This window comes from Pelophylax lessonae, assembly GCF_965119305.1.
Source record: "Pelophylax lessonae genome assembly, chromosome: 4".
NCBI classification, from domain to species: Eukaryota; Metazoa; Chordata; class Amphibia; order Anura; family Ranidae; genus Pelophylax; species Pelophylax lessonae.
In genome coordinates, this window is record NC_138771.1 from 559,102,015 (window position 1) to 559,125,403 (window position 23,389).

Sequence of the window (23,389 nt, forward strand, 5' to 3'; positions counted from 1 at the left end):
GATATTTAATTCAGCAAATGTTAACTGGGGGATCATTTATTATTGGCAATGATAGTTAAAAAGGAACTCCAGCCATTTGAATAAAAATAAAAAGTCATAAGCTACAAATAGTGTAGCTGCTGACTTTTGATAAATGGGTACCCACCAGCCTAGGGATCTAGCGCTGTCCTCAGCCGGGCCAGTTCTTTGTCGATCTTCTGATCCCCCGAGTCACCATTTTGAGTGTGGGAGGCCTCTGTGACTTTCTACTGGTTCACAGCTGGCTCCCTACTGCGCATGCGTAAAGTGCCTTATGAATGGACCCGCTGTGCCTTATGACCTGTTATGTGTTCCTGAAGGTTCGTGGGGACCTTCACTCAGATCGCCTAGGCACAGGTACCAGTAAAACTAGGTACCTGCTCCCTTAAAAAAAAAAAAAAATCCAAATATGGTGGTGGGGGGAGAAGAAAAAGCTGATCTTTTTTTTTTTTTTTCTTACGTTTACGAGAACGGAGATGCATTAAAACCCATCAGGTTTACCCTAACTTCCTCTCCGGGAGAAGACAGTGATTATTTCTAGCGGTTATAACTATAATTGCAAGAAAATCCATCAGGCTGGTTGTACCCAAGTTGATCGATCAATCAACTTGGTACATTCAGCCTGCCTATTAATGGATTGGATCTCAGACGGTTCCTGCTGAACTGGCCGAGATTCGAACCATCTACGGTCGGTCTAATAGTGAATACAAGCTAAACACCCACTGGATGGCTGCTGAGAACTGTTAAAAACATATCACATGTGTTTCAGCATGCTGTTTGGGGCTTACTGCATTAGTTGTTAGCAAACTAATATGTCTAATATGTCTGATATCTGATTAGTCTTCGATTTACACTTACCTGGATGCACAGTCAGCTCCAGATTCCTTACAAAACCCTGTCTTCAATATATTACAGCAGGAATCATCTGCTACAACTGACTCTAATGTAGAAGGGTACATACACAAAAAAAAAAAATCACTTAAACATTATTTTAAGAAAATCAGCATTTAACTTGAACTGTATTTAAAAGTGATGTTAATACTCAGAACCCCTTCCTCGGTGTTATGGAGAAGAGAAGGGGAGGGGGATGTTCTGTAATGCTCTCCAAGGGTACCAACACTGCATAGATATAGTATGGTGAGAGAGTGTTGTCACCTTAGGACAGAATGTTTGTTACCTGCAGGATCACCAGGTAAAAGCCAAGAAACGTAACCTGAAAAAACAGTACAAGCACCACCAGGGCTTTTTTTCTTACAGAATAGGTGCAGGAACTCCTCCCTTCTGAGTCTCCCCTTTTCTTCATGCCTTACCCCCCTCTAAGCACTGTCCCTTGGTTCCACCCCCTACCCCCCTACCAGTACTGTCCCAAGCATCATTTTGTGGTGCTAAATAATTTGTATGGAATTCTTGTCTAATAACAAGAAAAGCAGTAAAATGGATCCCCTGGAGCCAGCAACAATAGATCCCTCACACAACAATAGGTCCCCCAGCATCAATAGACCCCACTCTGGAAACAGTAGATCCCCACAGCAACAATAGACCTCACACCAGCAGCAATTGATCCCTCACACAGCAATAGACCCTCACACACAGCAACAATAGACCACCTACAACAAAATGTCACCCCCAACAACAACAGATCTTTCAGCAGCCAGCTTCAATAGACCCTCCAGAATACAGCAACAATAGACCTCTCCCTCAATAGTAGATTCCTACCAACAGCAGCATCAATAGACCCCCCAACAGCAACAATAGACCCTTGCACAAAAACAAATCCCCACCAGTGACAACAGATCCCCCAGAAGCCAGCATCAATAGACCCTCAAGCACACCCTATGCCCTTGCTTTTACATACAATTAGTGCTGGAACTGTGTTCCCCCACGTTCCCACTGAAAAAAAGCCCTCGCCACCACATAAGGACATTTTCATTCTTGGTTTTACATATGCTTTAATGTAATATGCATGCTGTGAGTTAAAATAGTTGGTACGATATTGAAAACTGAATTGTAAAAATAGCAAATAACAGAATGAAATAGCTTCATGTATATATACTTTGTGTATATGATTCTACAATTACCCTTAAGGAAGGAAGGAAGTCGAATTAACTAAGTTGCAAATTGCATGACAAGTGGCACCCTATTGCCAGCAATAGAACCATTCATATCGCCGACTCATGTCGCAGTGATTATGAAAAGGGTTCCTGCGCTACTTTTTACCAATTTCATTGCAACTTAAATAGACTTATGTTAAATAATGTTACAAGCTGTAATTAAATCAGAATCACACTAATGTGTGGCTTTGAATTTGAAATCATGCTAAAGCATGATTTCAAAGCTGCACCGGTGTGAACCAGAGCTTATATGGCTTTATCCTAGTGACTCTACTAATAATATACTTGCTATATACACAGAACCATGCAGTGGCTGAAGAAGTAAAGCACATCCTAGTCAGGTTAGAAGGGTGCAAGGGATGCAGAGTTTCATATTTTTTTAAATGACTTAAGCCTGCTGGCAATTACATGCAGTAGGATCGAGGCCACATAGGCACACCTCATTTTTTTTAAATTATACTCTGTCCCAGTGTCTATTAGAACACCAGACCCTGAAAACTGTAAAGATTTTCACACAAATGGAATTTTTCAAAAATATTTTGTTAAAAAAAATAGGTGCTCTTTAAAACAAAGTGCATTTACCGTTTTTACTTTTGCCAAATGCAGTGCTAACCTAGTGCTCCTCTTAATATGCATGCTTACTTTGATATTGTGCCCAAAGGGTTTCTCTGCCAATCCTCAGTTTGCTGGTAATACCTGCTCAGTGGCTTCCCATTGTGTTCTATGAAATCATCTCCAAGGGCAGGAGACACTTGGAAGATGGTCGTAAAGAATTCCACAGGAACGAAGCCACTGTGCAGGTGTTTAGCCAGTGCAGTGAGGACTATACGCAAACCCTGGAGGCCGCAAGCATGTTGGCAAGGTAAGTATGAATCTGGGGAGGGAGGCTAAAGTTTGCAACTAGAGGGCAGAAAAAAGGATAGGTGCACTTTGTCCTGTTTTGTAAAGACGAGAGCAAAGAGGTGAGCTCATTGGCCTGCTGCTTCTCCTTTTACTGTCTAGTCACAGGGTAAGGAGGGGAGAAGACCTCTAAGTGAAAGTGCAGAAATGGAAGATCAGGTTTCTATCCCTGCTAGACAGAGCTGTGCTGTTGGTGCGAACTGTGCAGATTTCAGGACTGGATGGACAGACATACAAATATTTATGTAGCTGTTTGCTTGTAGTTTATCTTTAATGCTGCCCTAAAGCATTTAGGTCTGTCAGTCCCCCTTGTTTTTGCCATTGAAAATAGCCTGACTTGGAGGAACTACTTGGGTCGCAAAGGTTTCACTTGTGACTGGGCCCTGGCATTTGGCCACTGTGGGGATAGGGGGGGGCACTGAGGGACCTTAAGGCTTGGGTTACACTGCTGCAACCCCAAAGTTGTGCAACTCGCTTGTGATTTCTTTGCGAGTTGCTTGTGATTTCCTTGAGGCTTGCTTGCGACATTTGTAATTTAACATTGCAGTCTATGGCACTCAAATCGCACCAAAAGTTGCAGAAAAGTAATGCAAGAACCTTTTTTTTTTTTTTGCTCCGACTTGTCATGTGCAGTGTGAACTGGGGCCTATAAAGGGCCCTGCACGGGGAGTAAAGGGCCCCGGGATCAGTTGGGAAGGGTCTGGGCTAAGTAAGGAGCCCCAGGATCGATGGAAGGGCCTCGGGACCGATGGAAAGGGCCTGGTGGTCAGCGGGGCCCTTTGGTTTCTTGTACTGGGTCCCTGAAGGTTCTAGTTATGCCTCTGGCCTCACTGACATTCCACCTCTAGGGTACATACGTGGATGTACTTTGTAAGGCATTGATTGCAGCCTCTGCTTAGAAACCCCTCAGTGTCTGTCTCACATAGAACCCAGCCACAGCAGAAGAAGAAGTGGAAATGTCACAGCAACTGATTGACCACCAGAGAACCTCTTTACTGGAGAAATGTAAGAATTCGGGGCAGTGGCCTGACAATTACTGCATAGGGATTTCAAGCCAATGGGGGCTAGCTATGCTGTCTGGCATAGGTAAGTAAAACTGCATATATTTAAAAGATCTGCAATTTTGTTCAGCTAAACTTAAAATTCTGTTTTTTTTGTTTGTCTGCCTAGAGTTTACAGTTGTCACTTCTCATCTTAAAGTAAGGAAGGAAGCACAATTTTTTTTCATTGTATATTTTTCAATGTGAGCTTGTACTGATAATGTATTCACAATCACCTGTTATTATAGAAGAAAGATACTTTATAGATATTGTTTAAAATGATCAGAAATGTTTGTTACCTGGCCCCCAGTATTTCTTACATTGACCTTGGAGAGTGGGGCATTGTCCATTGTAGCAGTAACCTTCTCCGTTCAAACAGGGCACTCCATTGGCCCGGAAGCGGTCAGAGGGACACATAGGAGATTTTCCATCACACATATCTGACAAGTCACATTCATGTTTAGCTGGTCTACAGATGGATCCTGCAGTCTTTAGCTGTAGGGAGACCACATTATATAAATTAAATGATTGAGTCTCAGTTCATGTCTGCAGGTCAAATGCCTAGGAGAACAGAACTATGCAGCAGAGACTCCATCTTCCAGTGAACAAATAAACAGGCAATAGTGCAAAAGCACACTGCCGCATATGGAGGTTGGCTTCACCTACTAAAAAACTGTATAACATCTAGGTAATGAATTTATGTTAATGGGAAATTCCACTTTCCATAACATTAGTGGCATAAGAAATCAGGAAGAAATGTGTCAATCTACATTCACCCTCATATTTCCCCTGCTTGCTCCACCACGAGGTAGAAGTTAGGGTGTGATTCATTTATGGGATCCCCAGCAGATTTCTGTGTCCCAACAACTGTCTGAGATCTCACTATCTACTTCCCACTATCTACATGTATGTTTCTAATATTAAAGGGCTTATTATTAGGGCAAAGGGAAAAGTACATAGTCCACATCACTTGGTATTCATTTTTTAAAGTAGTCATTCTCAACTAGGGTTCCTCAAGAGGTTGCCAGGGGTCCCTTGAGCTGTGGCTTATTCACCTTCCATCTAACGGTGTCTGCATAATTCAAAGGCCAAATCTACTTTGCAGAGCCAGCAGGATGACCCTAGAGATTGCTTTAGCTGTCTGTTAGGGTGGCATTCTGCCCACTGCTATAAGGGTTTTATTCTTCCCACTGGACACAAATGAGACGGGTATTTTCCCCACTCATCCCCAATGAACTGGTTTAAAGTGGCTGTAAAGCCTTAAGGTTTTTCACCCTAATGCATTTCACGCTGCAGCTTCCCCCAAGAACCCCCGCCCCCCCGCCTCCCACCGCCTTTCTTACCTGAGCCCGATCCGATCCAGCGATGTGTCCTCTTTGGACAGATTGATAGCAGCAGGAGACATTTGACTGTGACACGGGAGTGGGGGGTGGGGTCGAGTCCCGCTGCCTGTGTCATTTGACGCACAACAGGACTCGGGAGCAAGCCCGCACGGGTGCCCCCATGGAAAGTGGGTTTCCATGGGGGCACCCGATGAAGTAGAGGGACTTGAAGCACCGGCGGGGGACCCCAGAGGAGGATCTGGGCTGCTCTGTGCAAAACCATTGCACAGAGCAGGTAAGTATAGGCATGTTTATTATTTTTTTGAAAAAAAAAAATCAAGGGTTTAAAAACCCTTTAAGCACAGGTTTCCTAAGACCTAAGAGTTGTTTTAGGGGTTTCTCTTGGGTAAAAGGTTTGTGAAAAGGCTGGTTTATAGTGTTTGTTAACCCAAAACATCTTTCCAGATTACTGTCTCTATTTCATTGCTATCCCATGCTCCATTAAAAGATTTTCTTTCACTTCTCATCTAACTGACAATAGTTTCACCAGAAAAGAAGAGAAAATCTGCAACAGAGACAATTGTGCAAAAAATTAAAATTTGACATTAAATAAATTCTATTTTTGTCTGTGTTGCTTTTGGAGAGCTTCCTCCCCCCATTCCAGGAAATGGGGAAACCTCCCTAATGATGTCCCAGATAGCAATATAAAACTGGACGTATTCTCGCTCTTCCCCGCACTTTCTCTGTGAGCGGTGAGATAGTGTGCTCCACCAGTCCTTAAGAGATGTATTTCCTGCAGTTATTAGAAAAAGCCTGATGGTTTTTAAATACGTGTAAAAGTAACTTTTATTTTTATAATAAAGTTGTGGGATGTTTTGGAGAGCACTATGGTTTCCTTTTATCTTTTGTTGTGTTAATTATTATGCTGGGAGATCTCTGCATTGAGTGAGCTGAATTTGTCTATGGAGTTAGTCCTGTCTTGACTTTAAAGGGGAATATGTCCCACTTACCTGCCTGTGGAGGTCACTGGGAATATACCAGAAGAAATATAATGTGATAAGGCACCTATTAACAATTATTTGCCAATGACACGTCACAGGTCTCAGTATTACAGTATTTGTAGCTGCTGACTTATAATTATACTTATAATAATAAAGTGAAGAACCACTTTAATGTCACAATGCAATCATAAATGTAGCCAGGACACTGCCATTCTGAATAATCCCCTGCAGTGTTCAAGCATAGAGTTTATTGGAAATCGAGCACTAATTTGTTTATACAGTCCAAAAATTATTTATTAGTTACAAACTTTTTTCAGATAAGACACAGCTAGCTCATATCAGGAGTTCTAAAGTACCCCTTCATCAGGCTTACAATCTTTTTTGGAAATGAAAAGGAATATGGGCAGGGAGTTGATCTCCTACATTAGAAATGATGCCAAGTGTGTTTAGCCTTGTCTAGTATCCAAGGTTCTCCTGCTCTATTTATCCCTTTCAAAGTCCTCAGGAAGAGAGCTCTTGAGACACCACAAAACACATTGACACCAGTAAGGCTTGGTTCACACTAGATTGCGGAGTGGCTCGCAGCAGAAGGTGCGGTGCGTCTCGTTCACCATTTCAGGTACGAACTCAGTCCGAATTTTCGGCTGAATTCGGACCTGAAGACGCGCACTAATTTCCTACAAACTGCTCCGCAGTTGTCCCGGAGCTGTGTGAACCAGCTCCATTGAGAGCCAGTCACAGTCTCCTGACAAGCGAATCAGATGCGGGGAAACCCACATCCAATTTGCACCAGTGTGAACCCAGCCTCACTCTTCAAATAAAAGCAGATGTTAAACTTTTGATACTTCCCTGATGCTACACCTGACACTTTTCATGGTGTATATTTCTGTAAGATCCACAGTGACATCCAGACTCTGGTTATCAAAGCTATTTTTATTAGCTATTTTTCTTCTAACAGTTTTACATTAAAGCGTAAGTTTAGTCGAAAAAAAAATATCAGCACAAAGGTCAGTAGTTACAGTCAGTGAAAAGTTTACCTTATGCTGCTGGGTGTTGTTTTCGTTGAAATCCAAAGTCCTTTAATTTCCTTCCCCAGCACCACAGCCATAAGCTTCCAGTGCTGCGGGGGATAAAGGAGACCTGTCATAGGCTCATAGGCACTTGTCAAGAGTGCCGACTATGCCTGCTTATTCCGGCCCTCTCCTCTATTCATAGAAGCCGTACTATAATAGCTTCTATAAAAAAAAAAAAACTATCTATGAATGAAGAATAGGTGGATGAGTTAAAGGTCCTCTTCCTCCATTCTTAGAACTTATTTGCAGAATCTGCAGAAGCCAGTGAAAGTACATATCAATGAATTGATGGGGACTTAAGTTGGCTAACTATGAGATCGAAAATGCAGACTGAGCAGTTTACACACATTGCTTATATTACCCATCTCCCTTTTATTGTTTACTGACAGTCTGCACACCCAGCAATATTTACTGGTATTCACAATGTAGGCAAGGACATTTAAGTAAAAAACGTGAAAGAAATGTGCAAAGATAAGAAATGTCAAAAGAGCCAACTCACTAGTTAATGTCTACAATGGACTTTTTTAGACAAGGCAGCAAACAAAATAAAGCCAACGCATTTCAGGAGCTACAATTACCTCCCTTCATCAGGACAGTGGTAGTTCTAAAGTCTGGACTATTTACAATGTTATTAGTGATGAGACGTTTCTATTTCTCATATATGCCAACAGCAAGCAGCAGAGAGTTTTAGCTTCTGAAATACACTGGCTTTCATTTGTTGACTGCCACTTCTAATAAAGTCCATTCTAGGCACTGAGCAGTGGGTTGGTGCTTCAGTCATTTTTGATCTTTGAAGAGTTCTACAAGGACCACCTGTAAGGATCCTGTATATATAGGGATCTGCCAAAGAAACCTATGAAAAAATACTAGGACACCCTTGCCACCCTCTACCCAAGGGCCCAGCACTTCTCTTTTGAACTATTTCAAACCAGTATCCAGACCAGTATCTTTTTCACAAAATTGCACACACAAAATGAAATAAAAAAGATGCCATATTATTTAATACTAAAGTTTGCTTTTCTACCCATCTTATCTCTCTAAGTCTCTGCTCCTCTCTTTGTCAAGTTCCAGAACAATTTTATTTTTCTCATTTGAATATAACATTTGAGTATTACCTGGCAATCTTGGCAACACTCTCCCTCTGCACAGTGAGCACCCTGTTTGAGTTTGCAGGTGGTGGCATCACAGCACTTGTTTTTACACTCCTGTAAATGGAAGGAAAAGGTGTAAATTATACATGAGAATAGCTGGCTGTACTTTTTACACTGTTTAATGACAAGATGATGACCATTTTCTGGCAGATAACAATCCTTATTTTAATCTTTCCAGGGTCATATAAGAAAAGAAAAAAAAATGAAGTAAGGAGCAGTCTACCACTTCTAACCTGGGCCTGTGTGGCCACTCCATAGTTCTCTGCTTTCTTGGCTAGACTTGCTTTGCCATTTAGAAAGACTTTGTATATTGTTAATATAGATAGGATTCATCAGAGATGACTCATGACATGGAGTGGGTGGGTATAAGACAAGCATAGTAAGGGTAGAAAAAAAACTTTTTGAAAGTTTCCTTGCACTGTAAAGTGGAACTAAACTTTCTTAATCAATATGAACTATTTTTAATCCTTCCTAATGACAGGAATCTTGTGCAGCAAGTGGTAATTCTGGTGCAGCAGGTGCTCATTTCCGTGTACATGTGCAGGGTTATGAGCATAGCTTTACAAGTTGTGCAAGGACAAGAACGCGCATGTACAAAACCACACATAGTCCTCATTGCCTATGTGAACATGACGCATGCCCACAGATTCTGGCACCCAAAGGGCTATTCAAACCTGAGATCTGCCCGGCCTCATTGCTGGAATGTCTTTAGCTCTGGTTCCTGAATTTTGAGTTCCTGAAAGTCTGCTTACCTCATTACTGACCCGGCTACGCCTGACACCTCTCTTTGGTTCACCTCTGCTTGTTATGTCTGCTGCTAATCTGTGTTATGGACCCTGGCTTGGACTTTTGGCCATAGTCCTGCCTCCTGACTTGGTACTTCATTGCCAGCAAATTAATGACTCCTGCTTGTTCTTGACTTTGAACTTGATCGTAATTCTGCACCTGTCTGTCTGGCTGCTGCCAAACATAGCTTGTCACCTGACTTCATATTTCCACTGGGAAGATTCCGGTGTTTCCAAGCTCAAGTTCACCACTCCAGTTTCCTGGCACTCACAGAGGAACCCCTAAAATTGTTTTTAGGTTTCACAGAACCCTATTAAATTAAAACCAATTTATAGTGGGTCTATGGAGAATATGTTCTTTACATTGACAGTCAGTAGGAAGAATGCAACTCCTATAGACAGGGTCATTGGTGTCAAGCTGCTAGTTCTGCCAAGTTGCAATGGTCCTAAAATTATGTAAATGGAAGGTCAGTCAGCCACAGCCCATGGAACCCTTAGCAACCTCTGGAGGAACCATGGTTGAGAATGGCTGGTCTATATAGCCTGCATTGTGTAATCTAGTGCCGCATGGGCAATTTAATCTCTGAGATAATAACCTATTTATTTGGGATCTAAATTATTGTATGTTTTAAGTTAGGAATCATCAATGCATTAGAAGGGTGTTAAAACTTTAAAACAGCATGCAGTACAGTGACAGCAGAATCTTGAAAGATAAGTGGGTTTTTAGTCAGTTGGCTGGTAAATGCTGTTTATTCAGGCTGTCATCTGTAATGAAATTAGCCTTATGAGTAAGTACTTCTGTGTAAAAGGCATCAATACATCCAGTGAAATACTGCTAAACTCTGCTTATTTCCAATAAAATCTCCAGTGCTTAATGTGATTGTGCAGACCTTTTTCATTTTATGATGCATTTTACAGCTGGCTAAAGTAGCAGTCCTGTGAAGTGCATTGGGATGAATGAGCCAAATTCTTAAGTGTTAGCAGTTTATCTTTCATATATTTAGCTGCTTGTCAACAGATGTCTCATAAACATCACTTTGATTTCAGTACGCTGCTAATGGATGACTGCTAACAACGGTTACATTTTATTATTATTATAGACCCAGCCTAACCTAGGTGCTTATGGCCCATTACACACAAGGCCATCTAGGAGTAATGTGTCCCTCCCTGTATTTTAATAAGCCCACCCAGGAGGTGCTGCATTCAATCCCACTGCATGCAGCTTGTCAAAGTCTATGGACGGGACTAAATATTGTATCAAAGATTATCCATGTTTTTTGGCCCTATACAACCTTCGTCCCTGAACACACAGGGCTCCAAATGTGGGTACCACTCAGTACAGCATTCAGTTCCATTCAGTTATGGCATGCCATAAACTTTGATAGGCTGTATACAGCGGGGTTGGACGCTGCACCTGCCCTTCCGGAACGCACTAAAATGCTGGAAGGCATGCTCCTAGATGGCCCCATGTGAAAGGGGTCTAATGCTTAAAGCTGAACTGCAGTCAGATAAAGAAGACACAAATTATTGTAGCTCTGTATTTTTCACTACATCATGAAATTTATTTTTAAATACAGTGCAGTGTAAGTACCTGAATTCGACTTGGTATCAACCACTTGCAGTCCCTGTAAAACAGAGCTCATAATGGGGCAGGGAGAAGCAGCACAAGTTTTAAATTCCTTGTGCTGCAGTGCAAGAAGTATGCCGATAGGAGGAGTGACAGAGAAATTAGCTCATCAGTGTGCTGAATTTCCTTTCTCTATCCAGACACTGGGTGGGGACCTGTAAGTGTTACTGCAGCAGAGAAAAATCAGGTCTCCTCCCCTAACATGGACTGGATGGACAGCATCAAAACAGTTAGAGAACATGACACTTTTTAATCAAGTCAAATTACAACACATAAAAAATGAATAGCTATTTATAAATCAAAATCCTAAGGTATTATTTTTTCTTTTTTTATTCACTGCTAGCTATGGGATGTTGTACTTCCCTTATAAGTAAACCTCTTTTATGTTCTATCTGGGTTTTGTTTAGCATTTAATCTCTAATATCCTTTTTTTATAGCAAAAAATATGTAGCACCCTCTAGTGTGCTATAATGGGAATGTACATAGATTGTCAGCGTAGGTAAATTTAGCTTGGCTGTCAACCAGGCCTGGGTTTATTCTGGGTCGGGGTTTGAGTGACTCAGGGAGGCTGAAATTACTCATTAGGCAGCATCTCTGTTACCTCCCCCTGCTTGCTGGAACTCTGAGAAACGTCCAGAAGAATGGGAGGCAGGTTAGGAGGAGTTGCCTGGAGTATTGAAGAGGGCACCAACCAATCCCTGTCCAAATGGGCTGACAGGGGGAGGGGACCTCATAAATATATAGAGCCAGGCCAGCAGGGGCAGTGGAGTTCGGTTGAAATCTGGAGATGAAGTGCAGAGGAGACTGTCGGAGACCCTTAAGGGTAGCCCCCTAGTCTGGGGGAGGGGAGGGGTGACCTCGGGTCTGGGAACTCTGCTGCAGGAGGGATTCTCTGATAACCCAAGGAGGAGTCCTGTCCAGTGGCATGGGAGCAGGTGTGAAGAAAGCAGGAGCCAGCGAGCGCATCCATTAAATCTCCAAGGAGAAGACAGCCAGGTGGCTGTTGAGTAAGACAGTTGGGGAGGACTGAGGGGCAGACTGAGAGGACTGAGGAGTGGCAGTCTGAAATGGTTGTAGAGTCAGTCTGGGAGGACTGTGGAAGATTAACCAGGAGGGCTAGTGAAAGAGGCAGCTGCAGCCTTTTTTGTCAGATCATTTAACAGTGTGCCAGCTGGGTCTCTGATTTTTGGACTGTAAGCAAGTGATGTGATGGAGGAAGCTGAGGAGCGTTTTAATAGACTAAAGTCAGTACAGCGCAGTCATCTCTATCAAAGTTGTGATCCATGTGCACAAAAATTGCTACACATGTGAAAGCATATATATAAAAATAAATGATCTGTGTCAAACTGTAGCTAAATCACAAAACAACCCAAGTGAGATTCATATAACAGTGTGTCTATCCAAAAATATACTAACTTTAAAAAAAATCTAAAAAAGCAATAAAGTCCTCCAATGACAATCTACCACCGGTATTCACTAGCAGCTCACCTCCAGCTTTGACTCCTGTTTTACCAGGGAGTCAAAGTACCCTGTTCCCCTTTGGGGATAATTGAGTTTAGTGTGGATGGATAGATGTCCCTGGGTCAATCAGGATTCCACTCTTTCTTTATTCAGATGCTTGCATGATAGTTGGCCATATGAAATAAAAAGCAAAGTGCCTAGTGCTCTCTGTAAACATGAATTTATTATAAAACACAATAAAATGGGCTCACTCACATTGAGCAGCACTATGAGCCGTGCCAGCTGTATACAGCATGAAGTACAATCCACCGACACGCAGCCGTCAATTCAGTATTGGACGTGGGTGAGATTCAGATATCAGTTCCTGCCGTCAGATGCATTACGTCTTCAATAGACTTCTTCAGTGGGGTCCACTGAAGAAGTCTATTGAAGACGCAATGCGTCTAGAGGCAGGAGCTGACATCTCAAACCCTGACCCAGCACAACCTGCATGACCAGGCATCTAAGTGCAAAGCACGAGCTGCAGTGGAGTAGACACCTCAAAAACCAAGAAAGGTCTCTGGCTCCTCCTGCTTCCTCTTCTGCTGCAGTCTCGACCTCTTCATCCACCTCTGTAGTGACAATGGCACCTGCCACCCCGCAAACAGAGGATTTGCCAGCAACACCACCACCTGGGTCACCAACAACCATCTCCACAATGTCCCATGGAAACGTTCAGGTTTCTATCTCCCAAGCACTGGAGTGGAAGAGGAAGTACCCCCCTACCCACCCGCAATCCCTGTCCCTGAATGCCAGCATTTAAAAATTCCTGGCCTTTGAAATGCTGTCATTCCGTCTGGTGGAGACGCAGAGTTTTAAAAGCCTTATGGCGGTGGCTGTCCCACAGTACGTTGTGCCAAGCCGCCACTACTTTTCCAGGCAAGCCATCCCTTCCCTGCACAATCAAGTGGGTGACAAAATCAGGTGTGCACTGCGCAACGCCATCTGTGGCAAGGTCCACCTAACTACGGATACGTGGAATAGTAAGCACTGTCAGGGACGTTATATTTCCCTAACAGCACACTGTGTAAATGGAGTGGCGGCTGGGCCTGAGGCGGATGGCAGTTTGGCGCATGTCCTTCCACCACCAAGGATTGCAGTGCGCTTCAGTTTGCCTCCTGTTCCTAACTCCTCCTACTCCGCTTCCTCATCCTCTACCACCTCCTCATCCGGTCAGCGTAACACCTTCACCACCAACTTCAGCACAGCCAGGGGTAAATGACAGCAGGCAGTTTTAAAACTTGGCTGTTTTGGGGTAAAAACCCCACACCGCACAGAAGTTGTGGAGGGGCATTGAACAGCAGACCGATGAGTGGTTGGTGCCAGTGAGCCTCAAGCCCGACCTGGTGGTGTGCGATAATGGGCGAAATCTCGTAGCAGCTCTGGGCCTAGCCGATTTGACACACATCCCTTGCCTGGCGCATGTGCTGAATTTGGTGGTGCAGAGGTTCGTTAGAAATTACCCCGATATGTCAGAGCTGCTGTAGAAAGTGTGGGCCGTCTGTGTGCACTTTCGGCGTTCTCACCCTGCTGCTGCTCGCCTGTCAGCGCTGCAGAGTAACTTCAGCCTTCTCGCTCAGCGCCTCATATGTGACGTGCCCACAAGGTGGAACTCCACCTTGCACATGTTGGCCAGACTGTGTGAGCAGCAGCAGGCCATAGTGGAGTTTCAGCTGCAGCACGCACGCATGAGTCGCTCTGCGGAACAGCACCACTTCACCACCAGTAACTGGGCCTCCATGCAAGACCTGTGTGCCTTGTTGATCTATAACATATATTTTTTCCCTAAATGGGTGTTTATTGAATAGCAGAATAGAACAACAGTATCCAACGGGTGTATCTCACATTAAAATATGCAGACTAAGCCTCAATGTAATATTTTTTCCCTAAATGGGTGTTTATTGAATAGCAGACTAGAACAACAGTATCCAACGAGTGTATCTCACACGTACAGATATAGACTAAGCCGCAATTTAATATCTTTCTGTCCCCTAAATAGTTTTTTCTATTGCAAGGCGCAATACAACAGTATGCAGTGGGTGTATCTCACTGTAACATACGCGGACATGGCCACAATCAACTTTTTTTGCCCCTAAATGTTTTTTTTTTATTGCAAGGCACAATACAACAGTATGCAATGGGTGTATCTCCCTGTAACATATGCGGACAGGGCAGCAATAAACTCTTTTGTCCCTCAAATATTTTTTTTTTTTTGCAAGGCGCAATACAACAGTATGCAATGGGTGTATCTCACTGTAACATATGCGGACAGGACAGCAATAAACTCGCTTGTCCCCTAAATAGTTTTTTTTATTGCAAGGCACATTACAACAGTATGCGATGGGTGTATCTCACTGTAACATACGCGGACAGGGCCGCAATCAACTTTTTTTGCCCCTAAATGTTTTTTTATTGCAAGGCGCAATACAACAGTATGCAATGAGTGTATCTCACTTGAACATACGCGGACAGGGCCGCAATCAACTTTTTTTGCCCCTAAATAGTTTTTTTTATTGCAAGGTGCAATACAACAGTATGCAATGGGTGTATCTCACTGTAACATATGCGGACAGGGCAGCAATAAACTCTTTTGTCCCCTAAATAGTTTTTTTTATTGCAAGGCACATTACAACAGTATGCGATGGGTGTATCTCACTGTAACATACGCGGACAGGGCCGCAATCAACTTTTTTTGCCCCTAAATGTTTTTTTTTATTGCAAGGCGCAATACAACAGTATGCAATGGGTGTATCGCACTGTAATGTATGAATGAAAAGCTGAAAAATAATTGTCCCCTTAATTGGTGCTTGTTGAATAGCAGATTTGAAATGCAGTGTCTGTCTAAACGCTGTAAGTCACAGTAAAATATGAAGGAAAAAAGTTTTTTTCTTATTAAAATGCAGATTAAGCACACACATATGCACTGAGGTTGCATGAAATGTGCAGCACCGCACGCCTAACAGGTTGTATACTGTTGTTCTATTCCGCTATTGAATAAAAAAAAAAAAAAAACATTTGAATGAAAAACTGAAAAAGAATTTTTTTATCCTAAATACTGTAAATAATTATTTTCCCCTTACATTTGTGCTTTTTGAAGAGCAGGTTAGAAAAGCAATGTCTGTCTGACATACAGTCTTTAAAGTTAAATATGAAGGAAAAACTGGATTTTTGACTTACCGTAAAATCCTTTTCTCTTAAGCTCATTGACAGACGCAGATTCCATCTCTTGATATCCGTAGGGTATTACTGCCCCCTACAGGAGTAGGACACTAGGCAGAAAAAAAGTTCTGGCTACACCTATGGGCAGTCCCAGGGGGTATACCCTCTCTCTCCCTGCTATAGGATGTCAGTTATGTAACAAAGCAGTGCCAGAGAAATCAAACCAACCCAACTCAAAATAGAGGGGCGGGTCCTGCGTCTGTCAATGAGCTTAAGAGAAAAGGATTTTACGGTAAGTCAAAAATCCAGTTTTCTCTGTCGCTCATTGACAGACGCAGATTGCATCTCTTGATATCCTTAGGGACGTCCCAAAGCAGTGCCATAAATGAGGGGTGGGATAACAGAAAAAATCCAATCCAGAAGGCCAAAACAGAGCCAACCAGAAGAACAGAGGACTCATCGAAACAAGAAGATGAGACCCACCTGAAAAAAAACAGAACCCCCCGAGGTAGACCAAAGGTCCCCTCAAACAGCAGCCAGCAAAACCTTGCGGCCAAAAGAGGCAAGCACCGACGCCTGATGGCTGAAGGCCCAGGAAGCACTAAGAGCCCGAGTAGAGTGCGCCTTAACAGGGAACGGATGAACCCGACCCTTAATAGAATAAGCCTGCACCACTGTCTGCCTGATCCATCTGGAGATAGTCGCGGCAGACGCAGGCAACCCCTTTCTAGGGCCATCCGTGATCACAAAAAGAGAATCAGACTTACGAAAAGAGTCAGTAGTAGCCAAGTACACCCTGATTGCCCGAACCACATCCAAGGAGTGCAACGCAAACTCCCGAGGGTGACTGGGCTTAGGACACAGGGAAGGCAATACAATATCCTCATTCAAGTGAAAGCCGGAAACCACCTTAGGAAGGAAGGATGGATTCGGACGAAGAACCACCTTATCCCTATGAACCACCAGATAGGGGGAACGACAGGACAACGCAGGAACCAGGGAACCAGGGATGACTTCTGCAGGTTCACCAGCCACCCAAACTCTTCCAAAGAGGTCATGGTGATCTCCAAGTTTGACAACATAGCCTGCGGAGACTCCGCACGGAGGAGGAGGTCGTCCAGGTAGCCCAGAACCGATATGCCCCGCTGCCGCAACAGCACCAGAACTGGGGCCAAAACCTTTGTGAAGACCCGGGGAGCAGAGGCGAGACCAAAGGGTAATGCCACAAGCTGATAATGGTCCTCTCCCAGAGCAAAGCGCAGAAAACGCTGGTGTCCTGCGTAAATGGGAACGTGAAGATAGGCATCCTTGATGTCTATGGAGGCCAGAAAGTCCCCCTGATGCAGGGAGGCCACCACTGTGCGAATGGACTCCATCTTGAATTTTTGCACCTGGACAAAACAATTGAGCGCCTTTAAGTCCAGAATTGGACGCACCTTGCCCTCTTTCTTGGGCACTGTGAACAGATTTGAGTAAAAGCCCCGAAAAAGTTCCCCACATGGAACCGGAACTACCACTCCCTGTTGCATCAAGTCCTGCACTGCCCCCAACAGAGCCCTTAGGCGATCCGGGGACAGTCGCACATTGGAAGGGAAGACCGCACCGGTGGAACTGATCAAAACTCGATCTTGTGTTCCGACCATATGACCTTGTGAACCCATTTGTCTTGAATCCTGGAGAGCCACGGGTCCGGGAACCGGCGAAGATGCCCCCCCCCACCCCTGATGTGGGTGGGGGCGCACCTTCAGGCCGAAGCGGACTTATCCTCAGGTCTGGAAAGACCGGATTTTTGCTTACCAGACAAGGGTCTCTTGAAACCCCCCCGGGGGGGCCTTGGAGGGCTTCGCCTTATCACCCGTCCCGGAGGAACGAAAAAACATCCTTGTGAGCTGAAAAGGAAGGTCCCTGTCTGCGACGAGGTTCCTTACCCTTGGCAGCCTGCAGGAAAAAGGTGCTCTTGCCCAAGGTAGCACCAAACAGGCGATCCCCCTGAAAAGGGAGATCAGTCAAGGCTTTTTTGGAAGCCTGATCCGCCGACCAGAACTTTAACCATAGCATGCGCCGGAGGACCACCGCTGAGAACGACACACGCCCCACCAATGGAGCAGCATCCAGCGCGGCGTCACAAACAAACTGTAGCCCCTGCACCATCTGGTCCAGCAACTCCGCCACGGCAGGGGGGAGACTTCTCCCTTCCAGGTCACGGCGTAACAACTTGGCCCATTCCGTCAATGTTTGCGAAACCAGAGCAATGATAAATACTGGTCTGAAGGCCGACCCTGCCAGGGAGAATATAGAGCGGGACACAGATTCCGCCCTACGTTCAACCGGATCCCTAAATGACGGGGAATCCTCTAATGGGATAACAGTAGCCTTATTTAGCCTGGAGACCGGCGGATCCACCGAAGGCGGCACCGTCCATTTCTTAAGGAGGGACTCTTCAAACGGGTAGCGCCTAGCAATCCGTTTGGGCATCCCAGGGGGTCGTTTTGGACGGACCCACTCCTTCTTAATGATATCGTCAAAGCATTTGGGAAAAGGAAACATCTTCGCCACCCTGGAGGGCTTGCGAGTGCCAAAGGCAACTTCCATATCAGTCGCATCCGCAGGGGAAACCTCCAGCTTTAGGGTCTCCCGGACAGACACAATCAGTGTGTCCACCAGCGCCTTGACTTGCGGTATAGCGGAGGCAGAAAGGTCATCCTCACTATCAGAGGAGACGGGGCGCGAGACAGCAGCCCCAGAGGAGGGACCCGCATCAGCAGCTGGCTCAGAATCAGAATCTTAGGCATCAGACGAGACAGGGGTAGGCGGGGGTCGCTTTTTAGCCCCCCGTCCCTGACAGGCCACCTCCACCTGGGACACAAATTACTCCAGGACCGCTGAAAGTGCATCAATGGTGAGCTGGGGACTGGAGGGCCCTGCGGCCACCTCGAGGGGATCAGGTGGGGACACATGTGCAGTGGGGTCCATGTTTTTTTTTTTTTTGTTTTTAAATGTCACCCAGCGCTACAGCGCCCCCCAGTGGTCAGGCAGCGTGCCTAGAGATCCCCGCAGAGAGAGAAGAGAGACCCCCAAAAGGCTCACCACATGATGCACCAGAGTTCAAAAGGACTGCTCTCAGCGCTGTCCACATGAAAAGGAAGTCCTGTGGAGCGATCTTCCCGGGTCTAGGGAGGGGCTCCACCCCCTCACATGCCACCAGTAACTCCCACTGCAGCCCAGCTCTGAAGAACAACGAGCTGGGTGTACCAAGATGGCCGCCGCCATGAACTACACGAGGGGCTACAAGAAACTGGCGGCCCTGCGTGCTGCGGCGGGAAGGGGGGTCCCCGGTGGCCCCCACCAACACCAACAGGTGATCGATCGGCAGGGAGACAGGGAGGCAGCCCCCCCACACAACAGCTGTCCGCACCGTCGGGACCCCCCACCCCCCGCCCCCTTAGTGGCCTGCACGCAGTGCCAGCCACCCCACACACACACAAACCCCCCCTATGGGGGGGTGGGGGGGAGAGGGACACAACCGGAGGGGGGTGCACAGAGGAATAGAGGGGAACCCAGAGCAATGGGGGTCCGACCATCCCAGGGAGGGGCCGGCGTCCACCCCAGAGTCAGCCATGAGGGAAAGGGGGGTAACATGTACTCACCATACTAGAACAGAGTGGGCGCCACTCCAGACAAAACCCCTCGCCGCCCAGTGGGGGGGGATGTCGGCCAAAAGAGACGCTGCGACTCGGTCGCCGACTGGTCGTATGCGACTAGGTGGGACGTTTAACCCGCGGGCCAGTCCCTGTCGAGCGGGACTATGTCGCGGCTGACCCAGCGCGGAGCTAGGGCCTGCATGCGCTCGTAGGCCGGCTGGGGTGACCACAGGATCTCAGCATCCAGCCCGTCGCCCAGACCTGGCATAATTGCTTGTAGATCTCACAGGAACAATTTGGAGAAAAAAAGCTAGCTAAAAAAAAGATTCATCTAAAAAAAAACTTGCCAGGACCAGAGATCCCAGCAAGGAACTTAGGTCCTTACTCCTGACTAGGCAGAAAAAACTGACATCCTATAGCAGGGAGAGAGAGGGTATACCCCCTGGGACTGCCCATAGGTGTAGCCAGAACTTTTTTCTGCCTAGTGTCCTACTCCTGTAGGGGGCAGTAATAGCCTACGGATATCAAGAGATGGAATCTGCGTCTGTCAATGAGCGACAGAGAAACATGTTTTTTCTTTTTTAAAAGCAGATTAAGCACACACATATTCACTGAGGTTGCATGAAATGTGCAGCACCGCACGCCTAACAGGTTTGGATAGTGTTGTTGTTCTATTCCGCTATTGAATAAAAAAAAATAAAAAAAAAACATTTGAATGAAAAACTGAAAAATATTTTTTTTACCCTAAATACTGTAAAATAATTATTTTCCCCTCACATTGGGGCTTTTTGAAGAGCGGGTTAGAAAAGCAATGTCTGTCTGACATACAGTCTTTAAAGTTAAATATGAAGGAAAACATGTTTTTTCTTTTTTAAATGCAGATTAAGCACACACATATGCACTGAGGTTGCATGAAATGTGCAGCACCGCACACCTAACAGGTTTGGATACTGTTGTTGTTCTATTCCGCTATTGAATAAAAAAAAAAAAACCATTTGAATGAAAAACTGAAAAATTATTTTTTTACCCTAAATACTGTAAAAAAAAAATTTCCCCTCACATTGGTGCTTTTTGAAGAGCAGGTTAGAAAAGCAATGTCTGTCTGACATACAGTCTTTAAAGTTAAATATGAAGGAAAAAATGTTTTCTTCTTTTTTAAATGCAGATTAAGCACACACATATGCACTGAGTTTGCATGAAATGTGCAGCACCGCACGTCTAACAGACCGATAACATTTTTTTGTTTCTCCCTTCTCCTCCTCACTTGGCTCAGGTCAGACATAAAGATCGTTCACTTCACCCCCACACAATACAATCAATGTAGATCGCTCTCTGATTAAAGCAGATTGTTCCTATCCTATGCTTTCTCTACAAGCAATCTCTCCAGCTTGGCCCTACAGTAAACTCCTATCTCTCCCTCCAGGCAAAAAGATCGTGCACTGCACCCCACAAAATCAAATCAATGTAGATCGCTGTATGATAAAGCAGATTGTTCCTCCTATGCTTTCCCTACAAGCAATCTCTCCAGCCTCGCCCTATAGTAAACTCCTATCTCTCCCTCAGCAGCAGCAGTCAGGAACCTCTCCCTACAGTAGTTATATCAGAGTGACGCGCGGCGCTGTGTGACTCCAGCTTATATAGAGTCCGGGTCACATGCTACACAGGCCTATCACAGCCATGTCATTAGTAGACATGGCTGTGATGACTTCTAGGGCACACTAGTTAAACGCTTGCTGATTGGCTGCCTTGCACCTGTTGAAAGCGCGCCATTAAAACCGCGCCAAAACATCAAATACCGTTACCGAACAATGGACAGTACCCGAACATACAGTGAAATGTCCAGGTTCGGGTCCGGGTACAGAATGCCCAAAAGTCCGGTACGAACACGAACAATACAGTCCAGGTTCGCTCAACCCTACTCAGGAGTGCTGTGAAAATTTGGAGTGCTTGGCTGTGCAAGGTGGGGGATTCCTTATTTACCAGCGTCTCCTGCGGGGGTAGCACTACACAAAGAAATCAGCATACTCTAGTATCTTTTCTAAGCACAATAAAGAAATCAAAGAAAAGGTGAATGTTCTCTGAACAGACAGTTTTATAGGTGACATAGCATTATTACCTCCACCGTTCCACAGTCACATTCCTCTCCAGCCTCTGTGAATTGATTTCCACACACTGGTTTATTCATAACATTAACATTTTGTGGCTTGTTCTTCATACAGAGTGGTACATCATTTTCAATGAATTTCTGATAGTCCTGATGACTGCAGGAACTGAACTTGTATGGAGTTTCACCGCTGTAAAAGGAGATACACAATAATAAAGGTGAGGTATACAGGTTTCAGGGGACTAGGCATATCTCTGCATGTTGAGAGGCCAGCAGCTAAAAAATAATTTTGCACATGAAGAAACACAATGGGGTTGGTTTACTAAAAGCGGAGAGTGCGAAATCTGGCTCACTGCTGCACAGAAACCAATCAGCTTTCAGGTTTTTTGTCAAAGCCTAGTTGAACAAGTTGAAGTTAGGGCCCTTTCACACGCTCCGTATGTCCGCAAATCATCCTATTTTTTTCCGGATGATTTACGGACATAATGTAAGTCAATGGCATTGCGGATGTCAGCGGAATACCATCCGCTGACATCCGATTTTCTTCCTTTCAGTTCTGTTCCGTTTTTTGGAACGTAACAGAACAGAACCCTATCGGAAAATCGGATGTCAGCGGTGTCATCCGCTGACATCGCAATGCCCATAGACTTACATTATGTCCGTATATCATCCGCAAACGGATGGGATGATATGCGGAAATACGGAGCGGATGACACAAATGTGAAAAAAAAAAAAATCGCAATGCGGTCCGCTCCGTGTGAAAGAGCCCTTAGAAGCTGATTAGATAGCATGCACAGCTGCACCAGATATTGCACTCTCCAATTTTAGTAAATCAACCCCACAGTATTTGGAGCCTAACAGCCCTTTCCCACATAAGGTCCATTCAGTTCATCAGTTCAGTCACGTCAAAATGTATCAGTTTTCCATCCGTTTTTCATCCATTTTCATCCGTTTTTCATCCATTTTTCATCCGTTTTTTTTTTTTTAATCCACTACCAATGCAAAAATGGATGAAAAATGGACCGTTTGTCCGTTTACATCCGTTTTTCATCCGATCAGTTTTTTTTTGACGCATTCGCTAAGAAGGATGGTCTGCTGTTGTAAACACAGCCAACCATTGTTCTCTCCGAAATGATCACAGAGCACCTGTGATCCTCCTATATAGGATCAGAGGTCTCTGCGTTCATTTCACAAGTCCCTCCCCCATACAGTTAGAAAACACTCCCCTAGGCACACACTTAACCCTTTGATCACCCCTAGGTTAACCCCTTCCCTGGCAGTGTCATTATTACAGTAACAGTGCATATTTTTAGCACTGTAGTAATGTCACCGGTCCCCCAAAAGTGCCAGAAATGTCTGTTAGGTGTCCGATCTGTCCACTGCAATGTCGCAGTCTCACTAAAAATCGCAGTTTGCCGCCATTAATAGTAAAAACAAAAATAAAAATTACATAAATCTTTCCCCTATTTTGTAGATGCGATAACTTTTGCGCAAACCAATCAAAATACGCTTAATCAAAAATATGTAGCAGAATACAAATTGGCCTAAAAGGATGAAAAAAATTGATTTATACATTTTTTTTGGGAATCTTTTATAACAGAATGTGAAAAATATTTGTTTTTTTTTTCTTCAGAATTGTCGCTCTTTTTTTGTTTATAGCGCAAAAAATAAAAATTTGCGCTGATCAAATACCACCAAAAGAAAGCTCTGGCCTGGTCTTTAGGGGGGCAAATCCTTCCGGTCCAGAAGTGGTTAAAGTGAATGAAAAGTCTCGTTTGTTTTTTTTTTTTTTAAATGACAAACATGTACTTTCCTTCTCCGTGAAGTGGTTTTGCACAGAGCAGCCTGGATTCTTCTCGGGTCCCTCTTCTGTGTTCCTGGCCCCACCCTCCTGTCGAATGCCCGCACAGCAAGCAGCTTGCTATGGAGGCACCCGAGTCGAGTCACAGCCCCCTGT

General features: G+C 44.7%; 1 protein-coding gene across 1 annotated transcript in view; it reads right to left on the reverse strand.

Annotated features, from left to right (window-relative positions):
- Positions 1 to 23,389, reverse strand: part of LOC309553892 (zinc metalloproteinase-disintegrin-like VLAIP-B) — a 127,374-nt gene that overhangs the window by 42,019 nt on the left and 61,966 nt on the right. Inside the window, exons 12-15 of the mRNA XM_082255378.1 lie at positions 21,445 to 21,622; positions 8,581 to 8,670; positions 4,369 to 4,564; positions 877 to 958 (exon numbers count right to left, since the gene is read on the reverse strand). Coding sequence (XP_082111504.1) covers positions 877 to 958; positions 4,369 to 4,564; positions 8,581 to 8,670; positions 21,445 to 21,622 — 546 coding nt within the window. The remainder of the gene's footprint in view (positions 1 to 876; positions 959 to 4,368; positions 4,565 to 8,580; positions 8,671 to 21,444; positions 21,623 to 23,389) is intronic.